Source organism: Lepidochelys olivacea (genome assembly GCF_965140295.1).
Source record: "Lepidochelys olivacea isolate rLepOli2 genome assembly, chromosome: 2".
Classification (NCBI taxonomy): domain Eukaryota; kingdom Metazoa; phylum Chordata; order Testudines; family Cheloniidae; genus Lepidochelys; species Lepidochelys olivacea.
In genome coordinates, this window is record NC_140412.1 from 228,764,879 (window position 1) to 228,787,355 (window position 22,477).

The 22,477-nt window shown below is 37.8% G+C and overlaps 1 protein-coding gene across 1 annotated transcript in view; it reads left to right on the forward strand.

The window, feature by feature from the left end:
* Positions 1–12,717: 12,717 nt before the first annotated feature.
* ABCB1 (ATP binding cassette subfamily B member 1) overlaps positions 12,718–22,477 on the forward strand; it is a 68,558-nt gene continuing 58,798 nt past the window's right edge. Inside the window, exons 1-5 of the mRNA XM_084619815.1 lie at positions 12,718–12,822; positions 13,374–13,473; positions 17,003–17,057; positions 19,249–19,393; positions 20,901–20,949. Coding sequence (XP_084475941.1) covers positions 12,807–12,822; positions 13,374–13,473; positions 17,003–17,057; positions 19,249–19,393; positions 20,901–20,949 — 365 coding nt within the window. The 5' untranslated portion in view covers positions 12,718–12,806. The remainder of the gene's footprint in view (positions 12,823–13,373; positions 13,474–17,002; positions 17,058–19,248; positions 19,394–20,900; positions 20,950–22,477) is intronic.

Below are 22,477 nucleotides of genomic sequence, written 5' to 3' on the forward strand. Positions count from 1 at the left end.
TCTTTTAAAAAGAAAAGGAGTACTTGTGGCACCTTAGAGACTAACCAATTTATTTGAGCATAAGCTTTCGTGAGCTACAGCTCACTTCATCGGATGCATACTGTGGAAAGTGTAGAAGATCTTTTACACTTTCCACAGTATGCATCCGATGAAGTGAGCTGTAGCACTTTCCACAGTATGCATCCGATGAAGTGAGCTGTAGCTCACGAAAGCTTATGCTCAAATAAATTGGTTAGTCTCTAAGGTGCCACAAGTACTCCTTTTCTTTTTGCAAATACAGACTAACACAGCTGTTACTCTGAAACCTGTCATTATTTTCTTTTCGTAACCTCTCTTTTTCATTTCTTCATAGATGTGTGCTATGACATTTCCCTGACAGAATACTTAATATACTGTATGTGTCTTTTGAAATATTTTGTTTGCAGTGTTGATGTAGTTATGTTGGTCCTAGGATATGAGAGATAAGGTGGTAATATTTTGTAGTGGACCAACTCCTGTTGGTGAAAGAGACAAGCTTCCAAAGAGGTGAAGATGAACTTTGGAGCTCAAAAGCTTGTCTCTTTCACAAGTAGAAGTTGGTCCAATAAAAGATTTACCCCACCCACCTTTACTTTTTATGTAAGTCAAATGATATTCAGGTACGACCTCCTGAATTCAACGTAGCATCAGATTTGGATAGACCTCAAAGAAAACGGGGTGGGGGGAGGGGAGGAAGTGGAATTCTTCCATGAAGGTAAGCTTCTTAGTTAACCTTGCTGAAAAATTAAAGTTAAAATGGGTATTTCTGGTTTAATGGCTGCAAAGTCAGGGGAAAGTTCACAGAATCTTAAGATTTTGTTTTGTTCTCTTGGTAGCGGGACAAGCACTGGAGCTTTAAGCTCATACACCTTTGAGAATGTTGTTGAAAGAAAAAATCTGGCAGTGGTTTTACAGAAACTTGAGAAATACTGTTTATTAGGACTCAGATTTAGTATTAATTAAAGCAGTAAGTGTCTGCAGAAATTATTATATCACAGCTAAAAAGTTTACTAAGTTAGAAAGAAAATCAAGGAGTGGTGCTGAAGGGCTTTAACAAGAGCTCCTGGAAAGAATGGAATACAAAATTAGCAGAATCCCTATTAGTCAATTAAGACCAAGTGTGCTGTAGGGAGACATAGCACTGAATATCATAGAGGTGTCCTACACTATTATTTATTTTTAATTTGATTATTATTTGAATAGCATTATAAATGTACATTTTACCATGGCATTTTACACATGTAGACATGACCTTTTCCATCCCATAAGGCTTACATTGTTCATCTGGGATCTTTTACAGAACCTAAAACAGAAGGAAGCATTTTGAAAAAACGTGCAAAGCACATAGTGTCTCGGAGACAAATGATGGAAATGCAATCCTGTTATAGGTGGAGCTGATGCCATTATCAAGCTTAACATTTAACCCTAACCCCATAATTATTTCTGTTTTGCTATTTAATATGAGACAGATAGTATTTTTCAATTCACCTCAGACAAGAACACTCAATCCTACTTCTTGTTCAGCCAATTGCTAAGACAAACAAATTTGTTTACATTTACAGAACATAATGCTGTTCACATCTTATTTACAATGTCACCTGAAAGTGAAAACAGGTTGTAGCTGGCATTGCAAGGTATTTATGTGCCAGATATGCTAAACATTTGTATGCCCCTTCATGCTTTGACTTGTAGGGGCACTAAAGTTTTACATTGTTTTGTTTTTGAGTGCAGATATGTTAAAATCTACATTTTTAAGCTGCACTTTCATGATGAACATATTGCACTGCACTAGTAGTATGAGGTGAATTGAAAAATACTCTTTTTTTATAATGCAAATATTTGCAATAAAAATGTAAAGTGAGCACAGTACGCTTTGTATTCTGTGTTGTAATCAAAATCAGTATATTTGAAAATGTAGAAAAACATCCAAAATATTTATAAGTTTAAATTGGTATTCTATTATACCTTAACAGTGCAATTAAAACCATAATTAATCACAACTATTTTTTTAATCTTGTTAATTTATTTTGTGTTAATTGCATACATTAACTGTGATTAATTGACAGACCTAATTACAAGGAAAAGTAATATTTTATTTCATCCCACTGGAAAAATAGTTTTTCTCTTGGTTTCATAGTTGTGTTCATGGTTCTTGGTTGTGCAGAAAGCAGTACCATTTTCATTATTGGTATTCCATCATAACCTTTTCATTAAATAGTAAACTGTGAAATTAACTTTTTAAACTGTAGCCTGAGAGTGCATAGTTTAGTCATTTAATTATAAAGGTAAGTAGATGCAATATGATTTTCTGTTCTTTTAGCCAACAGGACAAACAAGATCAGTTATGAGCTAATTCCATCACAAACATTATTTGTATATTTATGTATAGTGTGTGAGGGAAAAAGAGTACCTGAAACTCCTATTTTTGTACTTAAAAACATTTGTATAATTTTGAAACGAATCTTTTCATTTAAGATTTATTTGCTTGCAAGTTAAGTTCCAGTCCATCAGATTTCTTTTTTGCAAAATAGTTCTGATAATGAGTTGATGTTGGCAATTGTGATAATCTAACACTTGAGGTCAGTGGGTGGGATTGAACCAGAGACCTCTGGAGCTTAGTGCATGAGCCTCTACCACATGAACTAAAAGCCAACTTGCTGTTAGCTAAGGCTATAGAGCAGACTCATTTTTATCTCTCTGCCTTCGTGATCTTAGTGCCACTTAGTGCCAGGAAGTGTGTGGATTACAATAACACCTTGATTTATAATAAGATTAGGTAGCTAGGAAAATAGATTTCCACACAAGTGAATAAGGACCTAAAATCCAATGCCCATCAAAATCATTGTAAAGCCTCCTGTTGATTGCCATCAGATTTAGGTCAGACCCTAACTACTTAAGTGGAATAAGAATTCCCCTAGGATATCAAATGAGTCAGTGCCTTGTAAGCTATAATAAAAGAAATCTAAGTTTGAAACTTAGTGTTATTGGTGGAAGCTGAGCAGCTGACTTTTATACACAATTGGACTTCTTTTGTAAACTATAAATGTTAGTCAGAGAATTACTGTTATACCATATGTGGTAAAGAGAGAAGACAGTCTGAATATTTTTATTCAAGGTCAAAGTTTGATGTATGTACCATATTATTTTAGTACCGTCATAAACTTCTTACAAAATGAATTGAGTTCATAGAAGTTCATTTTTTAATTAACTACAGAAACACTGCACAAAAAGATAAACATTACTATGTAACCTGACGTCATTTCTCCAGAAAAAAAAACAGATTTTAGTTTGTTCTCTGAAAATAAAATTTATTCTTTCTTCTGATTTAATGAGAATAGCTTCCAATTTGTACTTTAAAAAATCACTTTCATTAGTGTTTTTCTAATATACATTTTATGAAAAAGTTACCATAAAAATAATAAATGTTTGAGAGATCTTTTCAGAGTTTTAGAGAAATGCCTACAAACATGGTACATACTACATTTCTATGAACAGTACCTGCTGGTTTTCCTGTTTTAAATCCTAGAAAGATGTAAATCACTTTACACAGTGTGTCCCCATATATTCTAGGATGACAGAACTTTTTAGTACTTATTGGATGAACATTTAAGGAAACTCTACTAAAAATAAGAGAAGTGCACTTACAATTAAACTTTTTTTTAATTCCTACATTACAACAGTATTAAGAATCTAATTTAAAGTACAGTCCTACTCTGAATAGTGACTATGCAAAAATAGTTCCTTTTTTTTTTTTTGAAGAAATGTTTATTAAGAGTCATATTTAATGACAATTTTTCAACTTTTTACTCTTGTTCACCCTTCATAGGCTGGAAGCTAAGATTTTTAAGGCTGGTATGGACCATTAATACCATCTAATTTGACTTTCTACATTACATAGGGCATAAAATTTCACCCAGTGATTCCTGGATCAGGCTGATATCTTGTGGTTGATATTAAGTATATAGTATTGTATTCAGACAGCACAAAGTGGACATATTCTGGCCAGCTGAGAATTCCCTTTAGATTGTCAGGATCCCAACAAGGGCAGTCGGGACTAAGGGTCAGAGCAGGGTCAAACCTGAGGCTGTGAGTAGCAGAGGAGTGCATAGTCAGGTTCCAAGCCAGGGTCAATACCAAGGGTCAAAGTCCAAATTAGGTTTCAGGATCTGAGTCAGGAGGCAAAGGCAGCAATAATTCTTACTTCAAAGCAATAGTCAGCCCTCCTGCTCTGAGAGGCTTTGACAATGTCCTCCAGCAAAGGACCCAATACTTCCTCACTGGCCTGCACCAGCTAGGAAGGACATGGATCCAAAGCAGAAGCTGTGAGACAAAAGTCTCTCAATATTTCCAGTGAGTATTACCATCTGAAACTCTAGCAGAGAAGATGAAGAGACAGTCTGCTTAATCCAGACTATCTAAAACTTGAAGCAAATCTACTGTGGTGAAAGAAAATAACTCATTCTTAGCCTTCTGCAGAGCTACAACATAAAATGTCCTGTTGTGCCAAAGTTCTATATCAAATACCTAAGTTTTAAATGGTTCAGTCTCCACTTCTAGGCTCAATCAAATGTATTTAGAATGGAGTTTTGGTCTTCAGTTTTCTTTATGGCTATGCTATTCAAAGCAGTTAGTAGAAACTGCTATTCTAATTGATATTCTGATAGTTTTATTGTATTTCACTAATTTAGTGTTATTATTATTAAAGGAATGAGAAAGTATTACAACAAAATAATGGAATGCTGTGAGAAACTTTAAACTCTTTTAATCCAGACAGTCTGGATTAAGCAGATTATCTAAAATTTGAAGCAAATCCATATTTTCCATGTATGAACAAATTAATTCTAGGAATTTTAAGGCAACTGTAAATCATAAGATTCATCTTTTAGAAATGAGCTGAATGTGTAGAAGCCATCCCAATCTTAAGGTCTGATCCTATTCCCATTGAAGTCAATGGAAAGTCTCTCATTTACTTCAGTGGGATTTGGATCTAGCTTTAAAGATCCTATGCAGCAAAAACTTAAGCACATCATTTTAAGTATGTAAGTAGTCCCACTGACTTCAGGCTAGAATGGGGCCTATATACAATCCAAAACTATGACTTTCTGTAGGATTGTAGTTATATATTGGTTTTTAATTTGTTTGTTTTAAGAAAAAATGATTGGTCTAAATTAATTTTCACTCTGGTCAGAGGCTTTATATTTCAAAATATTTTAAAGATTTGGGTTTTTTACACTTTAAACACAGAGATGTACCTGAGGACCGATAACATGATATCATGTCTTCTAAATAATTTGCCTTCTTATAAGAATCTAACGACAAGTTTGTAAGTGAATTGATCTCCGACACAGAGGACGGATCATATCAGTTCATTTGTTCTCATTTCCCATCCCCGTCTCCCAGGTGCATGTAAGTTCATTTGTTTAAAGGTCACATGCATTCATAGTCACCTGGCAGGTTAAGATTTATGTAATTGCTTACATAAATCCAGTGGAACCATAACATATTTTTAAAAACTCACTCACATTACATTGATACATTTTGCTGAAGAAAACTTTCTGTGGGCTTAACATGTGTACGTTAATTTTCAGCCTGGAATGAGTTTTTAGGATTAATTTTGAAACCTCTGTAATTAATACTTTATAGCTGATAAATCTTGAATAAAAGTGTCCCATTGCTTGCCAATATAAACAAAAGAATAGTTGTCACCTGGAAAATCATGTAGGATACTGGTATAACTCTTTCCACAATAAGGATTCTTGCTTAATGTTTGGCAAATTTTACCCATTCCTTAGAACTATGCAGATTCACTGCACTACTGGATATAAATAATAATATTAGTATCTAAGAATTCCAATTTATTTCCATAATTATTTGTGTTATTTAATATTATTTGTAATGAGGTAATGCCTAGGGGCCCTAATCAGGGATTGGGTCTTTATTGTGCTAGGCTCTCTACACACATGTGATAACAGACAGTCCTCCTCCAAAGAGGTTACAGTTTTAGTATATTACCAAAATAACATATGGCTACAAACATGAGATTAGGGAAGGAGAAAAGGGAACAGTGATATCTTGGTAGCTTTTTAAAAGATATGCTTTAATCCAGTGGTTCTCAACTTTTCCAGACTCCTTTACCCCTTTAGGGAATCTGATTTGTCTTGTGTACCTCAAGTTTCACCTCACTTAAACCACTTGCTTACAAAATAGATATAAAAATATAAGTGTCACAACACACTATTATTGAAAAATTGCTTACTTTCTCATTTTGTCTGTATGAAATTGTAGTTTCTACAGACTTTGTTAGTGGTTTTTATGTAGCCTGTTGTAAAACTAGACAAATATCTAGATGAGTTGATGTACCCCCAGGGTACATGTACCCCTTGTTGAGAACCACTGCTTTAATCAAGCCTCTGGGAGAAATTCTATGGCGTGTGTGTATGGGGAGTGAGCGGGAGCAGATGGTCATAGTGATCCCTTCTGGCCTTGGAATCTGAGTCCTGCTGTTCATCCCCTTCCTACAAATACCACAGGAAGAAGAGGATTGCCTGCATTGCCCTCAACCTGCTCATAACACTTGCAGTTCTGCATTAAGATAATGATATAATCAGTTCTCATCCTTCAGGTCTTCAGTTAGTTACCTGTAGGGATCAGGAAGGATTTTTTTCCTCCTCACGCACAATTGGCTTGAAGTACTCTGTTCATCCTTTCCTCTGAAAGATCGGAAATTGGCCACAGCTGCAAAGGGGACAGGGACTGGGAAGGATCAGTGCTCTTTCTAGATGTCTTGATAGTATGTTTTTCTCTCACACACAAGGTCATACTGATTGCCATGTTTGGGGTTGGGAAGGGAGGGGTTCACTTTGTTCTGTAGCATGGGGTGTGGTTCACTTGTTAGGATCATTTAGGCATTTCTCACCTATCCAATTCTCTGCTATTGCAAGTCATGGGTGGTACTTTGGTCTCTTCTCTGTCTGTGGCAGAGTTCAGTAGTCATTGGGCTTACTATAGGGGTAACTGGGTGAACTGTAATGGCCTGGGATGTACTGGTCAGACTAGATGATCTAATGGTACTTTCTGGCCTAAACTCTATGAAAGGGAAATGATCATGTTTAGTACAATAAAAAGCAGGCAGAGCACACCAACTGTCTATCCTTTGTCACATAATTTGTAGTTATCATGGCACAGGTGAATTCTAAGAAGGATAATGTCATAGATTTTTGTGAATTTTAACAGGGAGCATCAGGAGCAGCATGACAGAGAGTACAAAAAGCTTGAGAGAAAATTGGGCTAGCAACTGATGAAGGCAATTCCTACTTCTAGTATGTGCTTATTAGTCCAGAACACCTTTACTGAACACAGTTATTTCACAGCAGAGGAAGGGTGACCCCGTGGTTAGGTATTGGGTATTAGTAACGAGAGTATTGGGAGAGCTCAGTTCGACTCCCTGCTCCATCACAGGCTTCCTGTGTGACTTTGGGAAAGTCACAGCCTCTTTGTACCTCAGTTCCCCATCTGCAAAATGGGAATAATAGCATGTCTATATCTCTCAGAGCTGTTGTGAGGATAAATACTGTTGAAACGTTGTTATGGTTGAGTTTAAACCCCATTGAGAGAGGTGTGAACTTATTCTTCAATTAATATATCTGTAAACATAAGTCCAAAAGATAACAGGTGTGTGTAAACCTGCTCAGGAGCTTTTTGGCTGAGTAATGTTTTGTGTAGAAATATGAGAATGGGAAGAGAGATCACATAGAAACTGAGGACAGCTAAGAACAGAGAGTAAGGGAGAGGCAAGGGAGCCAAGCAGGAGCCTGTGTACACAGTGTGACCCTGGAAAAAACTAGAGATCTTGTTTGGGCCTGATGATGGCTAAAGAGGCTTGGGAGAATGGGTGGCAGGTATAAAAAGCCAGCATATAATAAGCAGAATTGGGCTTGTTTTTTTAAAAAATGGCTTTACGTTTTGTTGAGTTGAGGGTTGCAGGTTTTTGGGCTTGTGATAATAAAGTGTGCGTGTGTGTGTGGGGGGGGAATAGCTCCCTTTAATGGACACCCACCCAGCCAGTTAGCTGTAAAATCCCTCTTGGTAGCTGTTTTCTACTTGCTTTACCTGTAAAAGGTTAAAAAGTCCCCAAGGTAAAGGAAAAAAAAAAGTGGGCACCTGACCAAAAGAGCCAATGGGAAGGCTAGAAATTTTAAAATTGGGAAAGAAACTTTCCCTTTGTCTGTTTTCTCTGGGCTGAAGAGATGGGCAACAGGAATGCTTTGTAAAGTTTGAACCAGATATGAAAATCATCAGATCATATCTAGAACTACTTTTAACAACCCAAATATGTAAGTAAATTAGGAATATTTAGAAAGACACAATTAGGTTTATTTCTGTTTGTTTTTTTTAAGGCTCGTGGACTCCACTGTGCTAACCCCAGATGCTTTTGTTTGCTTGTAACCTTTGAGATGACCTCCCAAGAAAGTTATTTTGGGTGCTTAATTTTTTGGAATTGCTCTTTTAAAATATAGCAAAAGCCTGAGTTCCAGATGAATTTTCCTTCCTTTTTTTGTTTTAAAAAAATTTACCTTTTTTAAGAACAGGATTGGATTTTTGGTGTCCTAAGACAGGGGTCTCCAAACTACAACCCGTGGCTTCGATTTGTCCGGTCCCCCCAACCAACACTGCATTGGGCGGTGGGACACCGGCTGGCAGGACCCCATGGCAGGAATCCCAGAGCAGCGGCGGGCTGAGCAGCTCAGCCTGCCTGCCGCTGCTCTGGGGTTCCCACTGTGGGCTCCTGCCAGATGGGGTCTCAGCCCGCTGCCAGCCTGGGTTCCTTCACCCAGGCTGGCAGCGAGCGCTGGGTAAGGCCAGTGGCAGAACCCTGGTTAGCCAGGGGCCAGTAGCGGAAACCCCAGAGCTGTGGCAGAACTTCATGACATCACTGCATTCCTGCCAGGATCGCAGAGCCGATGAGCACACAGTGGGTAGTTTACTAGCAGGAAGGAAGCAGATGTGTGATGAGTCATTGTTTCCCTCGGTTTTTGTCTTAGCGTGTGTCAGACTAGTGACAAACTTATATTTGTTGTGTTTAAGTGCGTTGCTATTGGGGCAATTATGTCGGGAAAAGGACAGAAGAGAAAGGTTGATTCTGAATGTCGTGTGTTTAAAGAACAATGGAGTGTGGGCTATTTCGTTGTCGAATCAGGTAGTAAAGCATTGTGTTTAATATGTAACAAAACTATTGCAGTGCTAAAAATACAACATTCGTAGACATTATGAAACCAAGCACTTGTCGAACTACTCTCAATTTACGGGAAAGCTACAGATAAATTAGAATCCATGAAACATGGCTTATCATCACAACAATTTATATTTAAGAAGAAGAAAACCGAGAACAAAGCTGCAATAAGAGCCAGCTTCTGAGTGGCACACCTATTAGCAAAATGAGGAAAACTATTTACTGATGGTGAGCTAGTTAAAATATGTGTGATTCAAGCAGCCGAAGAAATATGCCCAGAAAAAGTAGATTTATTTAAGACCATTAGTCTTTCGGCGAACACAGTTGCTCACAGAATCGAGACATTGGCAGTAAATAATTTTCCAGCTGAATGAAAAGGCTAAGAAGTGAGTGGTTTTCCCTCACACTTGACAAGTCAACCGATATTTCTGATACTTCGCAGCTGCTGTTGTTTATTCGCAGGGTCAGCAGTAATTTTGAAGTTACAGAAGAACTAGCTTCTGTGCATAGTGGGGAACAACCACAGGTGAAGAGGTTTTTCAAGGAAGTTGAAAAGTCACTTTCTCAATACAACCTGCAATGGGAACAACTGAACTGTGTTACAGCCGATGGAGGTAGAAATGTGTGTGGTTCAAAAAAAGGTTTGGTTGGACAAATTTACAAAGCTTGTGAAAGTGCAGGCTGTCCCAAGCCTATGATTCTTCATTGCATTCTTCATCAGCAAGCATTGTGTGGGAAATGCGGATGATACTAAACTGGGAGGAGTGGTAGATACGCTGGAGGGGAGGGATAGGATACAGAAGGACCTAGACCAATTGGAAGATTGGGCCAAAAGGAATCTGATGAGGTTCAATAAGGATAAGTGCAGGGTCCTGCACTTAGGACGGAAGAACCCAATGCACAGCTACAGACTAGGGACCGAATGGCTAGGCAGCAGTTCTGCAGAAAAGGACCTAGGGGTGACAGTGGACGAGAAGCTGGATATGAGTCAGCAGTGTGCCCTTGTTGCCAAGAAGGCCAATGGCATTTTGGGATGTATAAGTAGGGGCATAGCGAGCAGATCGAGGGACGTGATCGTTCCCCTCTATTCGACATTGGTGAGGCCTCATCTGGAGTACTGTGTCCAGTTTTGGGCCCCACACTTCAAGAAGGATGTGGATAAATTGGAGAGAGTCCAGCGAAGGGCAACAAAAATGATTAGGGGACTGGAACACATGAGTTATGAGGAGAGGCTGAGGGAGCTGGGATTGTTTAGCCTGCAGAAGAGAAGAATGAGGGGGGATTTGATAGCTGCTTTCAACTACCTGAAAGGGGGTTCCAAAGAGGATGGCTCTAGACTGTTCTCAATGGTAGCAGATGACAGAACGAGGAGTAATGGTCTAAAGTTGCAGTGGGGGAGGTTTAGATTGGATATTAGGAAAAACTTTTTCACTAAGAGGGTGGTGAAACACTGGAATGCGTTACCTAGGGAGGTGGTAGAATCTCCTTCCTTAGAGGTTTTTAAGGTCAGGCTTGACAAAGCCCTGGCTGGGATGATTTAACTGGGAATTGGTCCTGCTTTGAGCAGGGGGTTGGACTAGATGACCTTCTGGGGTCCCTTCCAACCCTGATATTCTATGATTCTATGATTCTATGAAATATTTGGATTTGTCATGTGTTATGGAACCCATAGTTTCAACTGTGAATTTCATTCGCTCACATGGACTTAACCATCTTCAGTTCCAAGGATTTCTGGTGGAAATAGAATCAGAATATCACTATTTGCCCTACCACACTTCAGTTTGATGGCTTAGCTGTGAAAGGTTTTGTTGTGATTTTTCGAGCTAAGAACTGAAATTGAAATGTTCTTAAATAAAAAAAAAAAAAAAAGACCTCTAACTTTACTCACAAACAATGAATGACTTTGGAAATTAGCTTTTTTTCAAAGACTTTACCAAACACATGAATGATTTCAATCTTAGACTACAAGGGGAAAATGAGCTTACCTGTGACATGTACACCCAGGTGAAAGCATTCAGGCAAAAACTAGTTCTTTTAGAGTTCCAACTGATGAGGGACTGCTTTGCTCATTTTACATGTTGTGAAAAGTTCAACCAAGAAACTGAATCACGATTCCCAACTAGGTTTGCACAAGAAATCATTTCTGATCTGAAACTACAATTCCAGGAGCATTTCTCTGACCTTCATGTGAATGCAGGAGGAATACGGATCTTCCAAAACCCATTTGATTGACATCTCGAAAAACTGCCACCTGAACTTCAAATAGAAGTGATTGACCTGCAATCCAATGACTTGTTGAAGGACAAATATAAGGAAGGAAATCTGGTAGAGTTCTATAAATGCCTGCTAAGTGATCAATATGCTCATGTAAAAAACTTTGTCCGTAGATTAATGTCAGTGTTTGGCATTACTTATGTGTGTGAAAAAACATTTTTTGATGATGAAATATGTGAAATCCAACTACAGATCGACCTCATCTGATGAACATATACAATCAGTTTTGATGATAGGGAACACTAACTTTGAACCACAGCTAAATGCAATTTTGTCAGAAAAATATCAGTACCATACTTCTCACTAGTCCTAAAATATTTCTTTTTTTAACGATTTTGCATATATTTAATTTTTTCAGTCACTTCGGCCCGTGAAGCCCCTTCAAAAATCTGATATGGCCCTCATCTCATAAAGTTTGGAGACCCCTGTCCTAAGAGGTTTGTGCATGTTTGATTAGCTGGTAGCAACAGCTAATTTCCTTTTGTTTTCTTTCTCAGCTGTTGAAGTAACAAATCAAACCCTGAAATGAAAGCCACCAGAATGTTATGGTTATCATACTAGGTTTCAGGATGAGCAAATTGGAGGAGACTATATCCTGAATTAAACTAGATTATGTGATTTAGCTGTGTGATCCAGTGTCCCAAAGTATCTCTGCTAGACTTCATCATTTGGACCAGACCATGCTCTGCTGTTGTGTAAGTACTTGGGCAAGGGAGGATACGCTCCTTGGTGCAAAAGAACTGTTCATTCTGGTGTATAACACCCTAATGGGGGCAGGGATGAGGCAGGGCACTAATCCTGTCTCTCCTACCTACCATGATTTGGGCTGTTATAGTGGGTTCACTCCCACTAAGGAGGAATTTCTCCTGGAACATCTCTTGGAGCAGTGCTATTCTGCACGATCCCTAATACAGTGGGGAAGCAATCCTGAGAATTAACAGGCTTATAAAGTCCTCAGTAAATAGCAAGGATTTTCCTTGGGTTGGGATATTAGGGGACTTTTCGGAGCTGTTTACATGAGTGACAGTAACCCAGTAGTTCAGTCAAGACTTTGTTAAACCTCCTCCTTTGGGAGGGCGGAATGAAGAGCACACACACATTAACCTCATGGGGTTAGGCAAGGTCCAAAGGGAGTGGCAAAAGCTGGCAAACATCAGCTATTGAAAGCTTTTTCATTACAGTTTAATAGAGGATGAGTAAAGTCCAGCCCTATCACATGTCCCTAACCACAGTAGACCCGTCAATTGCTTTATAGCCTTCCAGCAAAGGAGAAGAAAGGGTAACTATGAACAATTCTCACGGTAAGTCAGTACATTTATTTTTATACCAGAGATATTTAACAAAATTCAATGATATGTAAAAGAAAAAATCCAAAGTAACTGCAGGCTCCTTTAAATAAACACATTGTATTGCTGTTTGTTTTATAACTATGATAAATTACATAAAATGATAGACTCAGAAGGATCATGCAGATACAAATGCATGTGTATATACACATAAGCAAATATATTGATTTCCATGGGGAGTTCTTCTGAAAAACTGAAGACCGAATATGATCCTGGTTTTAAACAAAATGACAAATGAAAATGTCATTCATTTATCCTGAACTTAATAGCTGTATGTTCTCTCAGTTAAATGCTATCTTATAATTAAATTTTCTGAGATGCTACATTTCCTAAATAGATTAACATGGGTTCTGAAGAGAAAAGAAGCTTAAAAACTGAAGGCAGAATATGCTGCCAGTTTCAAATAAAATGTCATCAACATATTTGTCCTCAGCTTAATAGCTGTATACTCTCAGTTATGTACTGACTCATAACTACATTTTTCTGTGATGCTTCATTTCCTAAAGAGATTAAAATGAGGACTGAAAACGAAAGAATGTCTGATGTGAATGGAAGAGCTGGTAATGCTGCTGTACCAGACCAGGACTGTGAATCCAAAAGCAAATGGTAAATATTTTAGTCTATTTTAAAATATTGTTAGCATTTTTAAATATTTAGGATCAGATTTTACCTTGAAATACATTTTACATAAATTACATACTTTCCCCATGTACAAAATTCTTTTGAAATCTATTATTTTTCAAATATAAATAAAATATCTGCCAGATTATTTGGCTCCTATTGAATTCATCAGGTCAAAGAAAGTCTAACTAGCAGACTTCGGCCAGCAACACTGACTGAACCTTTCACTGGGGCAATGGGATAGAGACAGAAGATTCTTTCATCTTCCTCCTTGTTCTTTCCCGTAGAGAGGGGAGTGGCAGTTGTATCCACTATACTTCATTAAAAGGCATATCTAAAATAGTGCTAGAACTGAAGCTGGAATAGATAATGGGCAGCTGAAGCACATGTGCCCGAAAGTTAAGTAGGAATTATGTTTTTTTAGTAGGGGTGACTAAGGCCTGGTCTACTCCTTAAACTTAGGTCGACCTAGCTATGTTGCTAAAAGATGTGAAAAATTCACACCCCTGAGAGAAACAGTTAAGCAACCTAAGCCGCAGCGTAGACACTGCTAGGTTGACAGAAGAATTCTTCTCTCAAACTAGCTACTGCCTTTCAAGGGCATGGATTTACTACAGCAATGAATAAACCCACACTGGTAATGTAGATGTACCCAAGGGTCAAGGACAGTTTTATATACCCTGAACACCATTCCTACTACTTCATCCATCTACCTCGTATAGTAGTGAACTGTGGCAGGAATGGATTCTGTGAGTTCTGTCCCTCTCCCTATTTAGAAAATTGCACAGTGCCTCAACTCATGGCTTCCCATGCCATGTAACAGGATCACCAGAAGACATGAATCCTCATAAATATGTTAGAAGTGGAGGGTTGAGTACAGCCTGAAGGGAGATTCTGAGAATCGGGAGGTTTCAGGGCACAAACTGGAGAGAAGTGCTTTGTCACAGGTGAGCCTGATATGGGTATGTGCAACTGTTACTTTGCAAACACAAAGGATCATCACTGCCAATGTTAGAGGGGAAAAAATCAGCAATATTTGATCTTTCATCTGGAGCTTCCTGGGCATCACTGAGCCTATAGCTCTCCCGCAAAATCCATGAAATACTTTGACTTTCTGCCTTTGCTGTCATAACATCTAAATGAGTCTAAGAGGCTTTAGCTGCAAAGTGTGGGGATTTTTTTTCAGCAAAATCTCTAGAGGTATGGGCCTTTCCTTGGCTTCTTTGGTGGAGGATTCCAGAATGGATCACTGACTATACAAAGAGAATCATATCACTGGAATTCATCTTCCTCCTATTTCACACTAAGGAAGCACATTTCCTGACTACATTGGATGAAGATGGCCCCTAAAAGTTTATAGTACTTTGTTGCTCTCCTTGAGTTCTGAAAATGGGTATCCAATCATTCATTAGCATTAGTACTTACTGAGTGATACATTCTAACAAGTCAATAACACTGAGAGAAAAAACTGTCACAATTCTGATTTTATGGTAACCACAAGGTATGAGGATACTAGTTTATTGTGAAAACATTGTCAGCTAAAATTCGACACCCCCCACCACCACCAATTTTGTCCTTGATGGATGATCTTATAGAGACAAGGTGGATGAGAGTAATATCTTTTATTGGACCAACTTCTGCTGGTGGGAGAGAAGCTTTCGAGCCACAGAGAGCCCTTCTTCAGGTGTGGGAAAGGTACCTCATCCACCTTCTTTCTAATATCTGGGGCCTACACGGCTACCACTACACTGCATACAACAATAGATTACTTTATATTCTGTTTACTGTTGCAAAGAAGGCAACATCTACTAACATCTTCAGTTTAATCTGTATTGGAACGTGATGCAACTTAGACACTTACTACAGCAACAGTAATATAGTAAATCCACCACTCCAAGAGGAGGCAGCTAGGTCAATGGAAGAATTCTTCTGTCTACCTACTGGTGTATAGGGACTTAGGTCAGCTTAATTATATTGTACAGGATGTGAAACTTCTCATAACCCTGAGTGATGTAGCTAAGCCAACCTAACTTTTTAGTTTAGACCAGCCCTCGGGAAAAGACAAACTAATACAAAGCTGTAAAATGCTGGAACTATTTGTCATATTTTCAACTAGATATTACCTAGGTCTCAGTGCTCAATGGCTATATACATTTTTCTAATTTTTAGAAGTATTTATTAGAGGGAAGATATGGTGAGGCTTTAATTGAGGAATGTGCCTACCACTTGTTGGGTGGAGTTCATAGGCTATGGTTACTGCGTGGTGTGCAATGCAGCTAAGAGCACTTGCAGAAGTATGATCATCTTTCTTTTATTTACATCTGGCCAGAAGGCTGCAACTGTTTATTTTGGATATGGACCTTGCTACTGAGACTCAGGGTTATAATGATGATGTGATACAGTCATAATATTGTAATAACCTTATCGACACTAAGGAGTTTTAGAAAAAAATTTCCTGATAGTGCTATGATGCACCAGTGGGAGTGCTACTGTAGACAAAGCTGTGGCCACTTTTGGTGTTTTGCCACTGTGTCAGTACAGCTTGCACAGATTTGATTGCATGATTGGGACTAAGTGTGGATTTCTCACTTTACTGCATGAAGTAGCTACAGCTGGTGTTTCTGGAGTGAATGACTTTATAATACCCCTTGGACACCAGATTGTGTTGCAATAATGTAAAAAGTGAAATAACTCCAGATAAGTTAGAATCATAGAGGTCTAGTGCTGGAAGAGACCGTGAGAGGGAAACTTCCCTGCAAACTGTGAATGTTTTTTCTGTGTTTGTGTCAGTATACTTTTCCATTAGGTTGTACTAAATATGGGACCATCACAATGGGTTACGCTTTGCCCCTCCAACTTTTAATTTTTTCCTGCTGTAGTCTTCTCCTTTCCTTGGTAACAGATTCTACTCAACACCTTGCTTTCTTGGAAACCAGGCCTCAAATCCTGCAAGCTAATCTATGCAGGAGGACCCTTACACCAACAGAGTTATACTGAAGTGAATGGGGCTCCGCATAGGCATAAAGATTCTTCTGTATGGCCCAGTTTGCAGACTGGGTCCTAAACTCTTTTTTGATCTCTACAATACTCTCACCTTTGGGTGAGCTTGGAGAGACCATAATCTACATGTTTGCCAAAAGTAGGGATTCAGTAAGAAATCAAGATACGTAGACTAGCCAATCTATTTCAAAAGATTACCAAGAGCTACTATAGTGAGTTTCAAAAATCTAGCAGATTGACCACAAATGTTAATTTCCTTTCAAATGAACTTTTGGAGAAGTACCATGTTAATGTTCTTTAATATAGTTGGCCTCAGTTTCTTAAACACCTTGCAGACAATGTTTACAGAAATAAACTAAGAATAATCTGCAAATCATCTTCATTTTATGTTCTTATGTCTCTTACGTTCTTGTTTAATTTTGTTTAGATTTAACTGTATTACAACTTTAAATGTTAGAGTTGCAGTTAAATATTTTCTCTTTTACAATGCATTAAAACAATCATTCAAATTCAGCAATGAGGACAAGAAGCAGCCAAAGAAACCTAATGTGGTCAGCCCATTAACAATGGTAAGATATATGCTACGTATATATTCAAGTTTAATAATATACTTTAAACAATGTTTTTAATGTCTCAAGTCTTACTGATAAGGCCTGATCTACGTTTCTGGTATACCTGTGTGGACGCAGTTTATATCTGCCAAACTGTGCTTTTGCCTGTATAGCTTATTCCCCACACATCCCTCCCCCACAAGTAAAGTAAGCTGTACTGGAAAAAGTGCAATTTTACAGGTATAACTGCATCTACCTAGGGGATTTTGCTGGCAGAACAGTGTTAGTCAGGGACCACACCTCTTCACACCCTGACCAAGGGTACTGGAACAATTTGTATAGTGGGGGTGCTGAGAGCTACTGAACCAAACTGTAAACCCTGTATATAATGGAAATCACTTCAAGCCAGGGGATGCGGCAGCACCCCTAGTTCTGGCACCTATGACACTGACCAACATAGCTATGCTGACAAAAGTTTATAGTGTAGACCTGGCCTGAAAAGTTTTACCTGCATTACTATGTCAATTAGGGGTATTATACTTTACCAACAAAGTTATATTAGTAAAAACATTAGTGTAGATGCAGTTTTACCAGTATAAAGGTGCCTTATACTAGAATAGCTTTTTGAAAATTTTTTCAGATTTTGGTATCTGAACTAGAATAAGCTATATCAGTGTAAGTGTTTTAATACCAGTATAACTGTGTTCATACTATGGGGTTGGTTTTTTTGGTTTTTTTTGTTTTTGTTGCTGTAACTATACCAGTATAGTTAAAGTGGCAAAACCTTTGAGGACAGGCCTACACTACAGACTTTTACTGGTATGGTAATGTCAGTTAGGGGTGTGATTTTTGTGATATTTCTAGATCAGTAAAAGTTGTACTGGTAGATGCAGTTATACTGGCATTAAAGTACCTTTGCTGCTATAGCTTATTTCATTTGGAAAACTAGTATAAACGATACCAACAAAAGCACTTCTTTGACAATATAAGCTGTGTGTACAATAGGAGGGTTTGCCAGTATAGTTATACCAGCAAACTTTTTCTAGTATACACCTGGCATAAGTGTAGACAACCCCTTAATGACAGAGATTTTTATACTGGTGTCTCCAGCCAGGATGAAATCTTTGCTTTTAACTCATTCTTTTGTGCTTAGGTATATTAGATATGCTTTGTGCATGTGGTATGTTAATTACTACTGTTTAGACTCTAATAGGGTAACAAATGTTGGCATCCATGAACAATAATAGAGATTCATAGGAAAGTCCACAGAGTTATTGCTTATTAGCATCCTCAAGCAACTACAAACTTTTCTATTATCTCCCCTCTACTTTGTATGAGTTGCAATATCTAGGCATTTTGTGATTAAATTAAAAATGAAAGATGAAGTAAGATTATCTCTAATTTTTGGCTTTTAGATAAAAGGACTCTTATACCCTTCACTCAGGATTTGCTGATTTTTGTGGATTCTTGTCAGCTCCTCTATTCAGTATAATTTTTAATTAATTATTTTTAACAAGGTAGCTAAATTACACTGAGAGCTCAGATACCTAGAGAGAATGTTTTTCTTTTATATTGCAAAATGCCGGCCAAATTTTGTCCTCCAGGTCTAACTTCTGTTTATTTCAGTGGGAGTTTAAGGACAAAATTGTCTCTGTATCAAGAACCATGCTATTCTAAATAGGAAATATTTTGTGCAGTAAATAATACTTAATATTATTCAGTATTATTCTAGCTGCACAAAATCCCACTAGTAAGAGTAACAGTACCACAACCCCACCTACAATAACCTTGCAAACCTCCCCCCCGCCAACACACACACACAGTTTCTTGTTGGGTCAGGACCCCTACAATTACAACACTGTGAAATTTCAGATTTAAATAGCTGAAATAATGAAATTTATGGTTTTTAAAATCCTATGATCGTGAAATTGACCAAAATGGACTGAATATGGTAGGGCCCTAAATATAAAGATGCTTGTATCAGTATGGCTTATTTCTATAACTTTAAATTATTTTTGTCAAGTTAAATTCTAATCAGAGTGGGTTGATATAAAAGATGTGCGTATACAAGCCTTAAGCTTTTCTGACTTTTTGTTATCTTAACTGTGCATCCCTAATGTTGTGTTAGACCTTTTTAATGCATAAAATTAGAGAAATTTTCAGCTATGAAAGTGTTTCCATTTTCACATGAAGGTGTTCCCCTTTTCAGTTTCGGTACGCTGATTGGCTGGATAAATTACTAATGGTGCTAGGCTCTGCCCTTGCAATCCTTCATGGAGCAGCTCTCCCAGTCATGATGATAATCTTTGGAGATATGACAGATAGTTTTGTTATTCCACGAAATCTATCTTCAGGTAAGAACTGTCCTCGTTTTTAATTGGTGACATTAGAATACGGCTTGTATGGAGAGAATAATTGTCTGCATTACAATAAAAACAGGAAGGAATGGCAGTTTATCCTCTGGGTAATGAATCCAATGGAGTCAGCTTGCTCCTAATGGCTGAACCAAATTAATCTGTGGCCCTTTTATTACGGAGGAGATATGCCAGAGGTTAATTTTGTCCCTTGTTTCCATGTCTTCCTAAAATATTAAAAGCTCACATTAACTATTATACTGATTTCTACATAGCTGGTGGTACTTTTGAAATGTCACAGAAATGGAAACGTCCTGTGACACTGAATGTGGAGTTGAGGGAAGGAAAAGGTGGATGAATGTGAAATTGCAAGATGAGGTACATGGAAAAGAGAACAGGCAAAATACATATACAATATCTCAAAAAAGAAAGGAAATGCTTCATGTTACCAGGGAAAAGATTAAAAGATTTACATTTCTTGTGTATATGTCAGAACTTCAAACCATTATATCTCTTCCTCAACAGATGCTTTTCATCTTTTAAATAATTATTGTGGAAAACAAGTCTTGTAACAGTCTTTTTTTTTTATTTGGAATCTTATGCTGTAAAGTATGCATGCACAATTCATGATGAAGATATAAATTAAACAAAGTAAGCACATTGGCAATGCTTATTTAATAATTATAATAAAGGCTGCAATAGTACTAATTTATATCATAATTGTAATATTTTTTGCTTTTCGTTGCACTAAGCATCTCAAAGTGCTTTACATATGTTAATTAATAAAGGCTTATACAACACTCTTACAGGTAGGAGTTGGAAATAATATTATCCCCCTATTGGAAATGGGGAAAGTGAGGCAAAGTCATGTTCAGCTAAGGTCACCAAGCAAATCAGTGATGAAGCCAAGAGAATGGTTCAGATCACTTGCTTCTCACCAGTGAGCTTTAGCAACTACACTTCTTTCATATCCTTAGTTTTTATTCAACTAATTATTATTAATTATCACCTAACAAATCAGACAATGGCTTTAACTACCATCACTATGCTCTCACATACACTGAAGGTTCTACACTCATAAATCTAATGGCAACATGTGGACCTACATTTGTAAAGTGATTTAAAGGTGGTACTTGATCTATATAAATACAATGTATTAATAAGACTAATAGTCAGTGTACATTCCAGAATGAATATTATAGACAAAATTCTGATCTAAATTAGACTTGTGTAACTCTGGAGTAAGTGACAGCAGAATTTAACTTTATGTTGTAATTGCCACTGTTGCATTATAGGTACAAGCCTGCACTTTTGGCCTGAAAACCTAATTGTACAACTTGTACACCCTCAATTCCCATTGAAGTCAATGGAGGCCGACGGTACTTTGCACTTCTCACTATTTGCTCAGCACCTTGAAGGATTAGGAGTTTATATAGCAAAGTTATTAAAACATGCTTTAGTATATTTTTATGTGTTTAACAACAATTTCTTATGTTTTTCTTTTAAGGGAATATTTCTTTTAATCCTTATGAGAAACTGGAGGAACAAATGTCCAGGTAATTAGGAATTGTTAATTATCTTCAGGGTTGCCTTTCTTTTAGGCAGTGGTAGAGGTCTCTAGTCAAACCATTACTTCCCTAAAGGTAATTTTATATTTAAACATATGAAACAAACAATTAGCTGGTGAGTTAGATACATGTCAGTCAAAGTGTTACATACAGCTAGAGGGTTACACTCTTTGTTACTTGTGCTGTCCTAGTATACTGGGCACACCCAGAGCTCCTTGCATTCCTGCATTCCCACTCCTCCCCGTCCCGGCACCCTCTCATCCCCTTCTACTTCAGGAACATCCTGCAAGTCACCCTCCCCCTCCCGCGCGCCCCCCCCATATTGGGAGGATTAATGGAGCTGAAATGAGTGCTGTTATACTGGAATGTGTTCATGGCTGCCATGCACTGGTTCATTGATTTAGCTAGTCTTTTGACAATGACAGAGGTAGTTGAAGTTGATAGCTCTGCTAACCTGATGCCAAGGACTCTATGTGTGCCCTCTGATCCCATTCCAATGACGTTGTCCCAGTGAAAGACATATTTTATATACACTCTGTATTTATAAACTCATAAAATACCAGATAAAAACCAAGATAAGATAAGGCCTGTCAAATGAGTATGCAAGCATGTTACAGACATGCTATGGGATTGCAAAGGTGATGTCAATGCTAGAAGTATTTAATATAGTCAACGCTGCAGAGTAGAAAACTTCTTTTCAATAGATAGCATCCGTAATATGGAATATTTACCTACGATATCTAATTTAGATATTTATAGAGTACTAATCACTGTAGTACCTAGATATTTATTGCTACTGTATGGAGCTAATTTATCAGTAGAAAGGATTCTCTGAAACTATTCTTTTTTTACAGTGATAACAGCCACTAAGGGCTAACTCTCATGAACGAACCTAAAAATGTTCTCACTAGTTAACCATTATACTTCTCTTTATTTCTTTAAAACCATCTGGGGTCCTGATCCAAAGCCCACTGGAGTCAACAGAGAGACACCTACTGATTTCAATGAAGTCTGGATAAAGCTTTAGCAAAGAAGTTATCATTGTACAGGCTATCCCTGTAGCTCAGAGAACCAAAAAACATAGGTCAGGGCCAATCATAGTTCTAAGAATATAAAAACGGCCATACTGGGTCAGACCAAAGGTGCATTTAGCCCAGTATCCTGTCTTCCAAGAGTGGCCAATGCCAGGTGCCCCCAGAGGGAATGAACAGAACAGGTAATCACCAAGTGATCCATCCCCTGTCACCCATTCCCAGCTTTTAGCAAAGAGGCTAGGGACACCAGTGCTACCCATCCTGGCTATACCCATTGATGGACCTATCCTCCATTAACTTATCTAGTTCTTTTTTGAACCCTGTTATAGTCTTGGCCTTCATAACATCATCTGGCAAAGAGTTCCACAGGTTGACTATGCGTTGTGTGAAGATATACTTCCTTTAGTTTATTTTAAACCTACTGCCTATTAATTTCATTTGGTGACCCCTAGTGCTTGTGTTATGAGAAGGAGTAAATAACA